Source organism: Rhinatrema bivittatum, chromosome 8 (assembly GCF_901001135.1).
Source record: "Rhinatrema bivittatum chromosome 8, aRhiBiv1.1, whole genome shotgun sequence".
Classification (NCBI taxonomy): domain Eukaryota; kingdom Metazoa; phylum Chordata; class Amphibia; order Gymnophiona; family Rhinatrematidae; genus Rhinatrema; species Rhinatrema bivittatum.
The window spans coordinates 222439735-222456732 of record NC_042622.1 but is presented as its reverse complement, the minus strand read 5'-3'; the positions used below and the strand labels follow the sequence as shown (position 1 = coordinate 222456732).

The 16998-nt window shown below is 46.5% G+C and overlaps 1 protein-coding gene across 6 annotated transcripts in view; it reads right to left on the bottom strand.

The window, feature by feature from the left end:
- Positions 1 to 16998, bottom strand: part of LOC115097983 (granulocyte colony-stimulating factor receptor-like) — a 151307-nt gene that overhangs the window by 1333 nt on the left and 132976 nt on the right. For 5 of the 6 annotated variants that reach the window (XM_029614208.1, XM_029614209.1, XM_029614211.1 and 2 more), the window contains 4 exons: positions 14836 to 14982; positions 14584 to 14727; positions 10040 to 10136; positions 9312 to 9393 (listed from right to left, as the gene is read on the bottom strand). In XM_029614208.1, coding sequence (XP_029470068.1) covers positions 9312 to 9393; positions 10040 to 10136; positions 14584 to 14727; positions 14836 to 14982 — 470 coding nt within the window. The remainder of the gene's footprint in view (positions 1 to 9311; positions 9394 to 10039; positions 10137 to 14583; positions 14728 to 14835; positions 14983 to 16998) is intronic. The other variant, XM_029614213.1, reaches the window with a different exon arrangement.

Genomic DNA, 16998 nt, shown 5'->3' with positions numbered 1-16998 from the left:
ACTAGGTTAATGCTGCACTACTAGCTTAATCTTGTAAAACTGTCTGGGGTTCTGGAGGATTGGGATCATGCACCTCGGGCTTGCACCTTTAAAAGAAAATTATACCTTACCTGCTAATTTTCGTTCCTGTAGTTCCATGGATCAGTCCAGACCGTGGGTTGTCTCCCCCTTCCAGCAGATGGAGTCAGAGCAAAAACTGAGAAGGCGGTCCCTTATTAGCTGATGCGCCCTCTATATCCCCTCAGTATTAAGAATATCCAAGCAAGAAAGAAAAACTTAGAGATGAGCTTTGTTTTTCTGTGTCGGGTCGGGTTTCGGGTCCCCTCAACCAGGACAAAAACACATTTCTAAGAAAAACAACTTGGATGGATCTGTCAAACAACTTGAACTGTGGATGGAACAAGCCAACCAAACAATCAGAAACCTGAATAACCAAATAAGCTGCTTGCTCCAGAGTCCATTGTCCCTGCACCGACTGCCTTCCACACACCACTCTCCAGCCAGAGAGGCTGGAGTCTGTGGTGATGACCACCCATTGTGGGATGTCCAACTCCACTCCCCGCAGTAAATGATCCAGATTGAGCCACCATGATAGACTGGCTCTGACTAAGGGTGGTATCGGCAGGGGAGTCTGAAATTCTCGGTATATCAGCTTCCACTGGGAAAGCAAGGCTCTTTGTAAAGGTCTCATTTGAGCAAAAGCCCATGCTACCACATCTATAGTGGAGGCCATGGTTCCCAGGACTTGCAAGTAGTCCCAGGCCGTGGGTAGTGGAAGGTCCCGAAAGCACTGTACCTGCGACAGAAGAGAGTGAGCTCGCTCCACACAAAGATAGACCTTGCTCACCTCGGTGTTGAAGTGTGCCCCCAAAAAATCGAGAGACTGCGACGGAGTCAACCTGCTCTTGGCAAAATTGATCACCCAGCCTAGCGACTGAAGGAGATGCAACATCCTGTCGATCGCCCTCTGGCACAGGACTGTCGTATGAGTCAGTCGTCCAGATAGGGGTGAACCAAGATTCCTTCCTTCCACAGCACCGCCGCCACCACCACAATGTCCTTGGTGAAGGTGCGAGGCACGGTCGCAAGGCCGAAAGGCAGGACCTGGAATTGGAAGTGCTGGCCCAAGATCTTGAACTGCAGAAACCGCTGATGCTCCTTCAGGATAGGAATGTGAGGATAAGCTTCCGTCAAATCCAAGGAGGCGAGAAACTCTCCTTGGCGCACCGCTGCTATAACCAAGCGCAGATTCTCCATCCTGAAGTGAGGAATACAGAGGGCTTTGTTGATCATCTTGAGGTCCAGGATTGGATGGAAGGAGCCTTCCTTTTTGGGCACCATGAAGTAGACAGAATAGTGGCCGGGCCCATGCTCCACGAGAAGCACTGGAAGAATTGCTCCTAGGGCCAGGAGCCGATCGAGGGTCTGGTGAACGGCATCCTGCTTCCTGGTTGGGCTGCATGGGGAGAAGACAAACCTGTCTCGAAGGGCTTGAGCAAATTCTAAAGCATAACCGTGTTGTAGAATATTCAAGACCCAGTGGTCAGAGGTGATTTTGGCCCAATCCTCATAAAAAAGGGACAGGCGTCCTCCTATTTTGGGGAACAAAGAGTGGACCGGCAGTACTTCATTGGGAGGATTTAGCCGATGCCCTTGGGCAAGGGTATCTCGAGCGGGCTGTCGTCCTCGAAAGGAATGCGACCAGGACTGCAACCTTGAAGAAGGTGGCTTGTGAGAAAGTGGTCTAGACTGTCGAAAACTCAGTTGTCCTCTGAAATGGCTTCGTGTGGAGCTGAAGACTCTCGGAGTTCGAGGGCGATCTTCCAGCAGCTTATGTACCTTATTTTCTCCCAGCGATTTAATGAGCTGGTCCAACTCGTCTCCAAACAGTAATTTTCCTTTAAAGGGAAGAGAGCCCAGCTGAGCTTTGGAGGAAGAATCCGCCGACCAGCTTCAGAGCCAGAGGAGGCGCCTCGCCGAGACCACTGACACCATGGACCGAGCCAGCACCTGGAGAAGATCATATAAGACGTCTGCCCCATATGCAATGACCGCCTCCAGGCGCTCCGTCTGCTGTGCCTCTTCCAGGGGAAGATCCTGGGTACTAAGCAGTTGTTGGACCCACCGGAGTCCTGCTCTTTGCATTAGGGAACTACATACTGCCGCCCGAACTCCCAAGGCGGACACCTCAAAGACCCTTTTCAAATAGACCAGTTTGCGGTCTTGCAAGTCGCGCAGGATGGCTCCTCCTTTAACCGGAATGGTGGTCCTCTTCGTGACCGCCGACATCGAGGCATCCACCTTAGGTACCTTGAGGAGTTCCAAGTACTCCTCCGGAAGTGGGTACAGCTTGTCCATGGCCCTGCCTACCCTCAGGGACACCTCTGGAGTCTCCCACTTTCTGGACAATAATTGGAGGAGCATGGGATGGAAAGGAAATGTCTTCGCTGGTGGGTGGAGATCTGCAAGAACCAGATCCCCCTTTTTAGTTGTAGCACTGGGTCCTGGAGACTCCTGGGGAGGCTCGATATCCAATTCGTCCAGGACATGCGAAATGAGAGGGTCCAACTCGGCCTTCTGAAAAAGCCGTAGGACCCAGGGATCGTCACTTTCTACCTGAGACAGGGGAGAAGGGTCATCCAGGTTGGGGTCACATAAGGGATCCTATGAAGGATTAGGGTCAGGAAGGGCAGGCTGGGAAACCACCCTCACTCGAGAACCTGAGGAAACATCTGGCAAGGTCCCATCTCGAGGAAATCTCGAACCCTGGGGAATCCCTGCTGCACCCTGGGATTCATCTAACCAGATGACCTTCGGTGGAGGAGGGACGAGAATAGGATCCTGCTGCTGCTGCTGTTGCTGTTGGCTCAGCCGAGCCAGAATATAAATTCAGTTGAAAACGGCCCGGGGGGGGGGGGGGGAGGAAGGGCAGGAGGATCCCCCCGCGGTGGGTCTGCATTCAGCAGGGTAGCTGGGGTAAGAACCGGAGGCGAGGGAGCCTGGCCGCGGTCAGAATCAGCGCTGAACTGCGTGAGATCATGAGCCTGAGAAACCAAAATGGTCACCGTTCCTGCATCGGACGGGAACGGGGCCGACCCCTTCACAACCAGGCGCGCCTTTGCGTGCACGAATCGGAGCTTCCATCCAGCCTCCAGGTGCCCTTTCCTGCCAGGGAGGCACCCTGCACAAAGTCCTTTAATAGAGACGCGACATCCCTCTGATTGAAAAAAAAAAAATTAATTTACTCAGTCAGGTTCGTGCCTGCACTGTTGGGTCACAAGGGCTAGAAGCAGCGTTGATTTGTTAATTGTCCGCTGCCGGCAACCTCCGGAGGTTTATTTTTTGAATTCTAACTTACCTCCATGCCGCGCTCTGTGCAATGCTCCGCGTGTGGAGAGTCCCGACTCTCCACACGCGAACCTGACCGAGTAAATGAATTTTTTTTTTTCTCAATCAGAGGGATGTCGCGTCTCTGACTATTAAAGCTGCTCCTGAGGCAAGCGACATCTCAGGGCAGCGGGTCACAAAAATGGGGGAGAGGCTGGACCACCAGCTTACACCCCAGGCATCAAAAAAGGGCAGTGCTGAAACACAAAATCACAACTTACCCCAAAATATAGAAAGGAGAATAAAGAGACAGATTGACAGGAATGTCCCTGACAGGAGCCCTGCCTGCATGTTCAGCCTGAACTAACTGAACTGGAGTCTCTAAAATTTCTCAACTTCTTAACTTCTTTTTTTTTTTTTAAAGATCCATCCAAGTAAAGAGAAAGGATAAAGAAATAACTGTAAAAGAATTATCCTTTCTAAGGTTAGTGGGGAAACCGTAGGTGCAACCCGCATCTGCTGGAGTCAGAGGAATACAGAGGGGATATAGAGGGCGCACCAGCTAATAAGGGACCGCCGTATTAGCTTATTGCTCTGACTCCATCTGCTGGAAGGGGGTGACAACCCACGGTCTGGACTGATCCTGGTACGTACAGGGAGCGTTGGACTTTCTTGGCTTTTGAAACATTGTATAGAAGAACACATGAATCCAGTTCTAGGGTGAAAGACATCTAACTCTTGGGGGCAGTGCCAGCCCTTACTGCCCATCGACTCTACCCATCTCATACTTTATGTCTATGAATACCCTAAATACGGGCATCCAGTAAGTACTTCAGACTGGAACGTGCAACTCATTTTTGGTTTTGAGTTTTGGGATATAATATTTAACTTTATTCTGCATTAAGCTTTTGCTAAGAGATACTGGCTTTCCCCCCTTGTCTTGTAAAAATGGCAGGAAGCTGGGAAGGAACAATTTCACAGCCTTTTACGCAGGTGGATTGGCTGTCTGAAACTCACCCTCCCTCGATAACAGCTAAAAATATTCATGCTGTTCCACAGCTAGGGGCAGTGCTCCTGGGGTGCTTTGAGTGCAATCTGGAAAATACGATGTCTAGATCATATTTTCAAGTCTGTGTGCATTACTTTCCTTAGAAAGTCAACCTGTATAAAAAGGTAGGTGCACAAGTTCACATGTACTTTGTGTCTGTAGCAAGCTTCAAAGAGAAAGTACACTGTAATTTTTCTTTGTAGTTTGGAGCTAAGTCTGTGGGTAAAACATACCCATGGACTTTGTCCCAAAGTAGACAGTCTGAAAATTGCCCCCAGGACATCCCATTTAGCAGCACAGTGCTCCATAACTCCATGCTGGTTCACTTTTGACTCAAATGGAAAAGCATCCCCATAATATTCCAGGTGGCTCACTGGTTCAGAAGTGGCCATGATGTGCTTGATTACAAAATCAGACCGACAGTGACACATTGCCCAGTTAACACCACAGTTACTGAACAGTGAGGGAGTCCTGGTTTTGGTGTGAAGGGAAGTTAATGCTCACAGATTTTAAGTCTCCTCAGAGCAAACTAAAAGTGTTCTCACTTTGTATGAAATATAATCTGCTTCACCGCTTTGTGCATATATTTTTTTTTAGGGCAACAGATCGTCTGTGTGTAGTGAATTTTATTCTTACCTGATAATTTCCTTTTCATGGGTCCAGCCAAACCAGTCCAGCTGCATGGGTTATGCTCTCCAGCCAGCAAATGGAGATAGAGAACAACAGGTTTGCTGACCTCACACCTTATAGGATCTAGTGTTGCAATCAGCCTACCAGTATTATAAGTAATAAGCTAAGATAAAACATAGATAACTTCCCTATCTTTAGAAACAAAGGCCTTCCATGGAACAGCTATATAACAATTTATAAGACCATAACCTTCAAACATTTCGAGGGAAAAAATAATAGGGGCAGATTTTAAAACCTGCGCGCGGGCGCAGATTTGTTTGCGCAACCCGGCGCAAACAAATCTACGCATGATTTTATAACATGCGCGCGCAGCCGCGCGCATGTTATAAAATCCAGGGTCGGCGCATACAAGGGGGTGCACAATTGTGCAACTTGTGCGCGCCAAGCCGCGCAGCCTGCCTCCATTCCCTCCGAGGCTGCCCTGGAGGGAACTTTCCTTCCGCCCCCCCCCCCACACCTTCCCCTCCCTTCCCCTACCTAACCCGCCCCTCAGCCCTACCTAGAACCCCCCGCTTACCTTTGTTGAAGAAGTTACGCTCGCTGGCCAACGGCAGGCCCGCGATCCCGGGCACAGCAGCAAATGGCCGCTGTGCCTGGAGGCTCAGGCCACATCCCACCCCGCCCCCAGACCACCCACACCCCGCCCCTTTTTGCAAGCCCCGGGACATACGCGCGTCCCGGGGCTTGCGTGCGCCGCCGAGCCTATGCAAGATAGGCTCAGCCCGCACAGGGGGAGGCAGGGGGAGGTTTTTTGGGGGTTGCGCGTGTATCTTACGCACGCAACCCATTGAAAATCTACCCCATAGTGTCTTACCTGAAAGGAATTAAACTGTGGTCCAATCAACATTATCCTGAATGATCTCTATATTTCTGTGAGAATCCCAAAAGACTAACAGAGCAGACCATTTTTGGCATATAGAGAAGGTTCTGGATTAAACTGGCTGGACTCAAGGAAAGGAAATTATCAGGTAAGAATATTTTTCTCCTTTCTTTTTATCCAGCCAGTTCAGAAGCATGGGATGTATGCAAGCTATCTCTCAACACTTCTCACATCCAAATGATGCAGTTGAACAAACTCTTCACAAAACGAGTCCTTCTGGAAGGAGGGCAGACCCATCAACTGATTAACATGAAAGGAATGAAGATATTGTGTGAACATAAACCACCTCTTCTGAAAATCTGTGAAAGGGTTCCCTGCAGGAGAGAGCTTGAAGGTCTGAACAACACCTGGCCAAACAGATTGCCACAAAAAACACTGTCTTAAGAGTAAGATGTTTGACCAAAGCCTTCCTTATTGGTTCAAATAGTTGGCTGGTTAGAATCCTCAAAACCAGATTCAAATCCCAGGCAGGAACTAATTCCTTGGCCTCTTTGAGAAAGCAGGGCTGAAACCACCAGCCCCCTTAACAGGAGGCAACATTTGAGTGTTTCCCATAAGGCCTCCATTCTTCGAGTGGAATGACAAGGATCATAAAAGCGTCCGAAATTGGATGGGAAAGTTCCAGGGTACAGCCTTCCCTAACTGCCCCCAGAACTCACTTCCTCCTATCTTCTGAACCAAAGACTGGGCCCCTAAACTTTCATTGTGTACTTCGAGTGCCAGCAGCATTGCTTGATCCTGTGTCTTAACCTCCTCTTTTATTGTTCTGAAAGGACTGAAACCTACTAAAGGGTCTAGATCGCTGACCACCTGATGCTCTCCCAAATCTTCCCCATTTCGAATCCTGATAACCTGTGGAGGTAGTAGACTGTGAAGAAACTTTCAGCCTATCCTCCAGTAATCCAAGCATCTTAGATTCCCCCTAGTAGGGTTGCCAACTGGCTCCAGACTTTCAGAACAGGTTGATCCAGTCCTGGTTTTACCCCACCTCCTACATGGACTTGTAGCTTTGCTTTTCCTAGGAAAATCAATAGGAATACCAGAACTACAAGTCCATGCAAACAGTGGGGTAAAACCAGAACTGGATCAGCCTCTCCTGAAAGTCTGGGGCCCTACCCCCAAGGCCTTCACAATCTTCTCTACGTCCTGAGCAAAGTGAAGGTTTCCCTTAAAAGGAAACTTGTTGAATATGGAGTCTGCTGACCGGTTATGCAACCACCACAAAGGTTTTGCCACTACAACAGAAGCCATATGTCGAGCTGTAGCACGAATTGAATCATATGAGGCATCCACCAAATAAGGCTGCTCCTGGCTCTCTTTTGAGTTGCTTCCTGTATGGCAAAAACTTCTATGGAAGGCTTGCGTATATGCTGAGACATATGTAAACTGGCTCTAACCACAATGCCGCTACACACAGCCGCTTGGAGAACCAAACTAGAGGCTTTAAATGCATGCTTAGGAGCAGATCCAATCCTTCTATACCGCACATCTGTATGGGACACACCGTCCTGAATAGGAAGAGTGGTCCTTCTAGTGACCACACAAAGGAGCTCATCCACCTTAGGAACTTTTGACTCCTTTCTTCCTTGCGTATTCGGGACAAAGCTTAGTCCTAGCCTTTCTGACATTTAAACTGGCTTCTGGAGAATCCCACTCCCCAGGGATCAACTCTTTTCAGGATCTGGGCAGAGGGAAGGACTTGGAAGGTTTTCACGATCCTTCCATTATAGGGCCTTCTACTGAATTGGTTTCATCCTCCCCCTTTTTTCTCTGCGCTGTTCAAAATCTATAAGAATCAACGGAGAGTCGTCTTCCTCCCTGGGGGAATACTGCCCCTCTTCCAGCTCTTCATCATTACCATAGTCCTTTGCTTTCTTGAGTATTCCTAAGGAAGCCTGTGATCCAGAGAACTTTCCCTCTAACAAATCAGCTTGGCTGCTTTTTTTTTTTTGGCTTCTCATGCCCAGGATTTGAAGAAAAACCTGACTGAGGCTGAAATCTGCCCTAATCAGAAAACGTAATGTAGGCACTTAAAATTCAGTGGAAAATGCAGCCCACAAGGGTGCATACATTGGCTCTAACATCACTGCAAAAGATCCTGCTGCCTTAAAAGCTGCAGTACAGAATATCCCAGAGGGGCTCTTGCCTGGTTCTGACGCTGCGGGAAATGAGGGAGATCCAGTATGGCTGCCATTCCTACTGCACAGCAAGCCCACTGGCGGGCATTAACTGATCAGCTGGCCCTGCCAGTGTGGGGTCAACCTCCCCTCCCCCCCCCCAAAAGCCAAGCAGTCTTGCTTCTCTTTCTCTCTCTCTTCACAATGCCGGCATAAAGTGCCTCCTCCTGCTAAGGACCGCCGTGTCCTAAACACGCTACACATGAGGCTCCCTTCCCGTGCTCCGAAGGAGCAGCCATTCCCTTAAACACCTTCTGCCAACACTGACTCGCCAAATAAATAAAGAAAACAATATCTGCTCTCCTGCTTCAGAGCCAAAAGTTCTCTCTGCAGATCTCTGTTTTCACCAACTAAAATCGGCCTTTGTATTTTTTTTTTTGTTTGTTTGTTTTAATTTTATCCATGTGGCCAGGACAGAAGGCAGAACAACTGACAAGAAAGGAAAACCCACATTTTGGGGTTTGTTTTTTTTTTAGATAATCAGAGGAAAATTGGAGAGAAAGAGAGAGAGAGAGAGAGAGGTCAGCGAAGAAAAGAAAAAAGGTGGGGAGGGGGAGGAGGAAGGTTTTACAGCATGTTGGAAAGAGCCCTGTTCCACAACAAAGGCCCCTGGCCAAAAAACTAAGCTCAACTGGGGAGAGCAAGTCCAGCGACTATCGTGCCAGGAGCGGCTCAACCAGGAGAGAAAGTCTTAAGCCCAATCACCTCAGGAGCAGCCAAACTCACCAGCTTCTTCTTCACCTGGCCTAAAGGTCAGAGCATGGGATGCTTGCCTACCATCTGGTGGACACAGAGAATACTGGCAGGCTGAGTGCAGCGCAGGGCCCAATAAGAGATGATGTCAGGACACCTGTTGCTCTCTGTCTCCACCTGCTGGCTGGGGAGCACAACCCATGCGTCTGGGCAAAGAGAAGGATAAATTCATTGTAGATCTGAAGACTGTGTGACGATTTAGAAACCCCTTAGGTGCTAGAATCACTAGTGTGTACCCAGAGAGCTTCAGTTTAGGCAGGATGAGCAATGACACACTTTTTTCTCATTTTATTTAGCTCACAAGGTTGAATCAGCCATGTTGGGATTTGAAGCATGACCCACAGGTTTACAAAAATGTTAGCAGTGGAAAGCCTTATTACACAGTATCACATGAATACATTCCATAGAGATATGATATAAGAAATATTGTACTAACCATCCAAATTCTCCTTGGCTTCCAGCTGCCCAGGTTAGTGTTAGTGGGATCAGGGACTTGTGGCCACAGGAGTGCTTTTATTCTGTGAGGAAGACCGGAAATGGCCATGTTATATAGTTGCAAGAGTCAGACTCTTAGGGTCTGAGGTTTATCCATTGATACCATTTAGATCCCTTTGGACCTAATCCAAGCCAATCTTGGCCATGTGGCGTACCCGAGTACTTAATGTGGTTGGAAATCCCAGTGTGGTCACTGCATTTGGCAGCAGACAGAAAGACGTTTCTCTGACCGAATGCACTGACAAGCTCAGGGTTTCCAGCTACACAAAGCAATATTGGCTGAAGAAAAGATCTAAGGAGTCCAGCTTGAATCTTAAAACATGTGTTAGCTTTATAAAAGGCACCACACCTCTAGACAATGCTTTGTTGATTTTGGGCATAACTGGCAATTTGTACATGCAAAAAGTTAAAATACCATAGGACAGTTTCCGGGGGTGATTTTTCATGATTAGGGTGTACACTGACAGTACAGCATGAAAAGAATCAGTTTTGGGCCTGGAGAACATAAAGGGTCTTTACATTGTCTCCTGGTGTATTTCTTTCTTAAATGTGCTAATGGTGTGGGACAAAAAAATCATATCCTGTAACTGAATCAGGTGTTCCCTTTTCCTCACTGTTGTCTGCTGCCAGCTGCGAGCTGGGAAGGTGATAGAATACAGTACAACCTACAGCTGGTGCTTGTAGATGCAAGCCAAGACAGCAAAGATCAGCAGCAGTGCAAGCCCAATGAAGACAGAGGACACCAAGAGTTCTACTTCTCCATCATCTAGAAAAAAAAACCAGGAGAAAAAAAGAGAAGAGGTGAGAGGTCTGGGTGTTTCAGAAGAAGATAATAAAAACGTGGTTATTTAAGCAGGCCTAAGAGCTTCATATCTAGTGACTATGCAGCAAGATATTATTGTTTCAAATAAACCCAATCTATACAAGAAATGAATATATGCAAAATCATATGATCTTGTACTATAGAGATATTGTTAAACACTAATGGCTATAACATACCCGGAATGTTAAATCTGTGAAGGATTTCAAAACGGCGTGGGATAAACGCTGTGGATCCATAAAGCCTTGAGGATGTGAATGAAATGAAATGAAGAGAAGAGGCATGGGGGTGGCTTGCGGGAATGATGGCTACTACCCTTATTCAATAAACATTCACAAGGTTAATGCGACTCCAACATTGCTCTATGCTTCAACGGCAAGAGGAAATGTGGGAAAAAAGATCTACATTCACAAATAAGCGTGGGAGTAGCTTGCTTGTTGCGGCAGTTACTACCCCAAACCAAATTAGCCTGATGCTTCACTTTCACTGCATATCCAAGCAGCTCTCTGCTTCAATGGCAGGGGGGAATGAAGAAAAGAGGATTCATATTCAGACAACAACCAACAAGGACTAAATCACACAGGCTGGAAAAACAAATAGGCGTGGGAGTAGCTTGCTTATTGCGGCGGTTGCTACCCCTGGCCATTTAGGCTTGATACTTCACATTGATGCAGCTCCGGCACTGCTCTCTACATCAGTGGCGGGGGTGGAAGGAAATTGGAACCAAAAAGTTATCAATAAGGGCCCTGACCTCAGCGGTTAGAGTAACAGATAAGTATGAGAAAAATAAGTACGAAAGCTTGCTGGGCAGACTGGATGGGCCATTTGGTCTTCTTCTGCCGTCATTTCTATGTTTTTATATTTCTATGAGGCTTAGAGGTTTATAATCATCGGTCACTTATTTGAGATGTATTGGTAATTTATTTGCTATTTTTATGTTTTTGATTTTTTGGTAATTATTGTTAATCAACAGTCACTTAACTCTGAGGTATTGTATTATCCGCAACAATAATTATCAAAAAATCAAAACATAAAGATAGCATAAAAATTACCAATAAATCTCAAATAAGTGACCGACGATTATAAACCTCTAAGCTTCATTCCGGGTATGTTATAGCCATTAGTGATTAACAAACCGAGGTATATGATGGTCACTTTGAGATACTATATAAATATGTTCACAGTCTATTTTTGAACAGATATCTCTATAGTATGAACAAGATCATATGATTTTGCAAGATATTATTGGACATTATTGAAATTGGAGGTCTGGAAGGTCTATATTAAAACAGTTAAGATAATATTTTAGGTAATAAAGGGAAGTGCTCTTTCAGGATTTTAATATTTTTATTATAATTTTATCTTATAATTTGTTATATTCTATATTTATGATTTTATTACATGAAATTCTTGTACATTACTTTCTAAGACTATATGTTATGTTTTGTCTTTTGATAAACCAGTTTGATTTATGTTCAAAAGGCAGTCTTAAAAAGATAATAAACTAAAATAACTCAGTGTAAATTGTGCGTCAAGCATAAAGTTGTGAAATTTGAAGGCTGGGTTCTAATCCCACTTCTCCCTCTTCTGTAACCTGAAAAAAGATGAGTTCTAATCCCACCTCCCTCTCTTCTGTAACCTGGAGAAGGCTGATTTCTAATCCCAACTGCCTCTCTTCTGTAACCTGGAGAAGGCTGATTTCTAATCTCACCTCCCTCTCTTCTGTAACTTGGAGAAGGCTGATTTCTAACCCCACCTCCCTCGCTTCTTTTACCTGGAGAAGGCTGATTTCTAATCCCACCTCCCTCTCTTCTGTTACCTGGAGAAGGCTGATTTCTAATCCCACCTCCCTCTCTTCTGTAACCAGGAGAAGGCTGATTTCTAATCCCACCTCCTTCTCTTCTGTAACCTGGAGAAGGCTGATTTCTAATCCCACCTCCCTCTCTTGTTACCTGGAGAAGGCTGATTTCTAATCCCACCTCCCTCTCTTGTAACCTGGAGAAGGCTGATTTCTAATCCCACCTCCCTCTCTTCTGTTACCTGGAGAAGGCTGATTTCTAATCCCACCTCCCTCTCTTCTGTAACCTGGAGAAGGCTGATTTCTAATCCTACCTCCTTCTCTTCTGTAACCTGGAGAAGGCTGATTTCTAATCCCACCTCCCCTTATTGCCTAATAAGGCTGTTATCTAATCTCACCTCCCCTTATTGCCTCTACTCGCTGATTGTATTCACCAATATATAGACTGGTTCTAATTGCATGAAGTTCTAATTGCATGAAATTAACAAGTTGCTCGGTTGTAACCTTTTCTTTCTGTAACAAGTTGTTAAAAATGTAAACCGGAGTAAAGGCAGACTGCTATACCTCGGTATATAAAAGATTCTAAATAAATAAATTATTCTGTAACTTGGAGAAGGCTGATTTCTAATCCTACCTCCCTCTCTTCTGTAACCTGGAGAAGGCTGATTTCTAATCCTACCTCCCTCTCTTCTGTAACCTGGAGAAGGCTGATTTCTAATCCCACCTCCCTCTCTTCTGTTACCTGGAGAAGGCTGATTTCTAATCCTACCTCCCTCTCTTCTGTTACCTGGAGAAGGCTGATTTCTAATCCCACCTCCCTCTCTTCTGTTACCTGGAGAAGGCTGATTTCTAATCCTACCTCCCTCTCTTCTGTAATCTGGAGAAGGCTGATTTCTAATCATACCTCCCTCTCTTCTGTTACCTGGAGAAGGCTGATTTCTAATCCCACCTCCCTCTCTTCTGTAACCTGGAGAAGGCTGATTTCTAATCCCACCTCCCTCTCTTCTGTAACCTGGAGAAGGCTGATTTCTAATCCTACCTCCCTCTCTTCTGTAACCTGGAGAAGGCTGATTTCTAATCCCACCTCCCTCTCTTCTGTTACCTGGAGAAGACTGATTTCTAATCCTACCTCCCTCTCTTCTGTTACCTGGAGAAGGCTGATTTCTAATCCTACCTCCCTCTCTTCTGTAACCTGGAGAAGGCTGATTTCTAATCCTACCTCCCTCTCTTCTGTAACCTGGAGAAGGCTGATTTCTAATCCCACCTCCCTCTCTTCTGTTACCTGGAGAAGACTGATTTCTAATCCCACCTCCCTCTCTTCTGTTACCTGGAGAAGGCTGATTTCTAATCCCACCTCCCTCTCTTCTGTAACCTGGAGAAGGCTGATTTCTAATCCCACCTCCCTCTCTTCTGTTACCTGGAGAAGGCTGATTTCTAATCCCACCTCCCTCTCTTCTGTTACCTGGAGAAGGCTGATTTCTAATCCTACCTCCCTCTTTTCTGTAACCTGGAGAAGGCTGATTTCTAATCCCACCTCCCTCTCTTGTAACCTGGAGAAGGCTGATTTCTAATCCCACCTCCCTCTCTTGTAACCTGGAGAAGGCTGATTTCTAATCCCACCTCCCTCTCTTCTGTTACCTGGAGAAGGCTGATTTCTAATCCCACCTCCCTCTCTTCTGTTACCTGGAGAAGGCTGATTTCTAATCCCACCTCCCCTTTTTCTGTAACCTGGAGAAGGCTGATTTCTAATTTTACCTCCCTCTCTTCTGTAGTGTCAGTTTTCTGTTCCTTAGCTAGCTAGGGTGTATCTCATGGCTGCTGCTATTATCAGGAAAAACAACTGGCCAAATGAATAGAAGTCCCAGCTCAAGGGTCAGGGCACCGTTGTCCCTGATTGAATTCATTGTCAAGGGCACATTTACTATTAGAAAAGATGGCATTAAAATGCATAAAATGGATCTATTTGAATGGGTTTTTACAAATAGATTATTAAATCTCAACTTCAGTGGCACCATTTGGGATGTCGTAGGCAGTGAATGTTTATGCAGAAGTAAAAAATATTTAAGATTAGGAAACTATGGCAAAGACAGGGGTGTGCTTCCCATGTAAATCTTTTGATGCCCATTTGGGCCTTAACATGCAATAAAGCAGCAGCACATGCTTCGTAAGACAGTAATGTTCCCACTCTCAAGATTTCCTTTCATTAATATGAACGCAACCTTTCATTCCTGTGTTTTCTCCCCATATCCCTGCACTTCCAGGTTGCCTCGGCTTGGTCTATGTGAAATCTAATATTTTGATATGCTTTGGCTCCACGCTATATAGAAATGCTCATTGCTCCCTCATCACTGTTAAGAAGATAAAAGGATAAGTGTTAATGCTGAAAGACAAGCAGAGGCACTTTAAGGTCATGCAAGGTTGCTGAAAGGTTGAGGTAACTCAAGAAATCAGCAAGTAGGTGCCCAAAGGTTCACGTAAGCCTTTTGGTACACTGCCTGCTGTAACTTGCTTTATAAGGGTAGATTTACCAGGCTGACATTTGAATTAGTTATGCTCAATCATAAAATCTCCTGTCGCCGGGCGGTCTTCTCTTACCAAAGATATTGGTTATGACGGTTAGGACAGAACCATTCCTGCTTCCTCCATCAGTGGAGACCACCACGTAGACCTGAAGGAGTGTGCCAGAGGGTAGGTCGGCGATGGTATAGCGATGGATGGAGCTGTTCACCACCACCACCACTGTGAAGACATGGATGCACTATTGATTGCATGCACGGGTAGAGACAATACCCAGAGATATCCCCAGTCTGCCCGCTCCCCTGCCAAGCTAAGCGGGCTTCGCCTTACTTTGCATGTTGCCCCCTGGCTTCCCATAGAAGAGGCTGTAGTTCCGGATGATTCCTTGCCGCTCTCTAAGTGGAATATCTTCCCATTCCAGCGCCACCTGGGATTTCCAGATCCGGGTGGGATACAGAGCAGGAGCACGCAGAGGAGCTGCAGACAGCAACGATGACAACAAGAATTCTCCTGAATTGCTTTTATAATCGCATTTTCCACGTCGCATTCCAAACAGATAAAATCTTGGGGTTCTTCAACACCAAGGGTTATAACAACTGCCAGGCTGGGTCAGACCAGTGGTCCGTCTGACCCAGCACCTGTCATCCTGTGACCCGAGAGTTATTACTAAGAGCTGGGTTCGTTTAAGCACTCCCTCTGAACATGTAACAACTCAGCCCCACCCCAACCTCTAATACCTGTTCATGTTCTTGTTTTCCAGACACCTCTTTAACCCTGCTATGCTGCTTGCTGTGATTACATCCCAGGGCAGCAGATTCCACTGACTAAAGAAATATTTTCTCATATTCATCTTGAAATTGCTAATATGCAGTTTCATTGGATACCTCCTGGTCCTAGTATTTTTCGGACAGGACAAACAGCCTCTTGCTTGGGGTTTGCTCTTTTCTACTCATGATCTTGTAGGCCCTCTATCATATTCCCACCTCAGTCTTCTCTTTTGCAGGCAAAAAAAGTCCTAACTTTTTCAGGCTTTCTTTGAATGAGAGATGCCCCAGTCCTCTCACTGAAAAGGCCAGGCTTCAAGGAATTCCCACTCCAGGTTGGGAGGGGAGGGCAGGCCCTTTCAGTGATTTGACCGGTGTATTGCTTTGGGAGGAGGGAGTGCCACCTCATCTCTCTCTCCTTAGGCAGCAAATTGCCTTGAGCTGCCCCTGCTTGTCTATGTTAATTTCCATTTGCCACTTGGATGCCCAAGTTCCCAATCTTTTCTAGACCATCCCGTAATATCACTCTGTTTTTATTAATACCCTACATAGTTTGAGGCACTCTGCTACGTACTCCCCTCCAGTCTGAGAACTGGCCATCAATCCCATCTGCTGTCTCTTTCTCTTTAACCAGTTACCGATCCACGAATGCACGTTGCCCCCATCCCATAGCCCAGGGGTCCCCAAACGCCCTTGACTAAATTTCATGTGGCCCACAGTAGTAATGTCAGAAAGAACTTGATGCAGCCTGCAGCAGTGATGACAGAAGGAGCTTGATCTGGCCTGCAGTGGCAGTGGTTGAAACGCAATCTGCTGTTACTTCCAGCTCAAATATTTGATGTCCGAAATACAAGGGGTGGCATGGGCGGGGAATGCCAATGCAAAGTCACCACTGATTGCCTGTGCTATGCATTGCTGGCCTTACTGCTGCTTGTGCAGGTGGAGCCACTTGGACTAAAGACAGGAAGAGAGGCTGCTGCGTAGCCACAGGGAGGAAGACATTGGTGGTAACAAGTCATGGGTTTTGCGGGGCAGCCAGGGAAATCCAAGTAGGGACGGTGGTTTTTGGAGTTCCCAACCATGCTGCCATCTCTTTGGAGCTGTGGGGAAGGGAGCATGGACATTTCATTAAGGATGCAAAATTTGGCGGCACAGAATGCAGAAAGCTACATTATTAAAAACCAAATACCGAGTTCAAATGTTCTCCCCTGGATTGGAGTCTGCAGAGGGGGTTTTGCTCATGCTATGGTTCTGGCTTGTTGCAAGAGAAGGAGCAAGAGGAAGGGAAAAGGGAGCAGGGTTGGGGGAAAGGATGAGAAAAGGGAAGAAAGTAGGTCATGTGATGTTCTCTAAAAGACAGACTTGTCTAGGAGCAGCTCCCCCAGTTCAGTATTTCATTTATCATTTATTTTTCACCTCTCTGTAGAGTCTGGCATAAATCTTGCTGGACAATATGCCCAAGAAGTCAATACCAGCGAAGTGGGCGGAAGAATCGGCGAAATCACAGCAGATGCCGAAAAAACAAGCTGTTGAGCAGGAATGCGCTTCGGAGGCCTCAGAATTGGAGGAGGAATGGCCAGCTCTAGTGGAGCGTACCGCGACGCTGCAGAAGATGTTTGATACATTTTCGCAGCAACTTAACGAGAGTATAGAATCCAAATTACTCATGGTGGTGGAGAAGGTAGCGTCACTGGTTTCCTCGGTACAAGACAACGTGGCCAGGATCGGC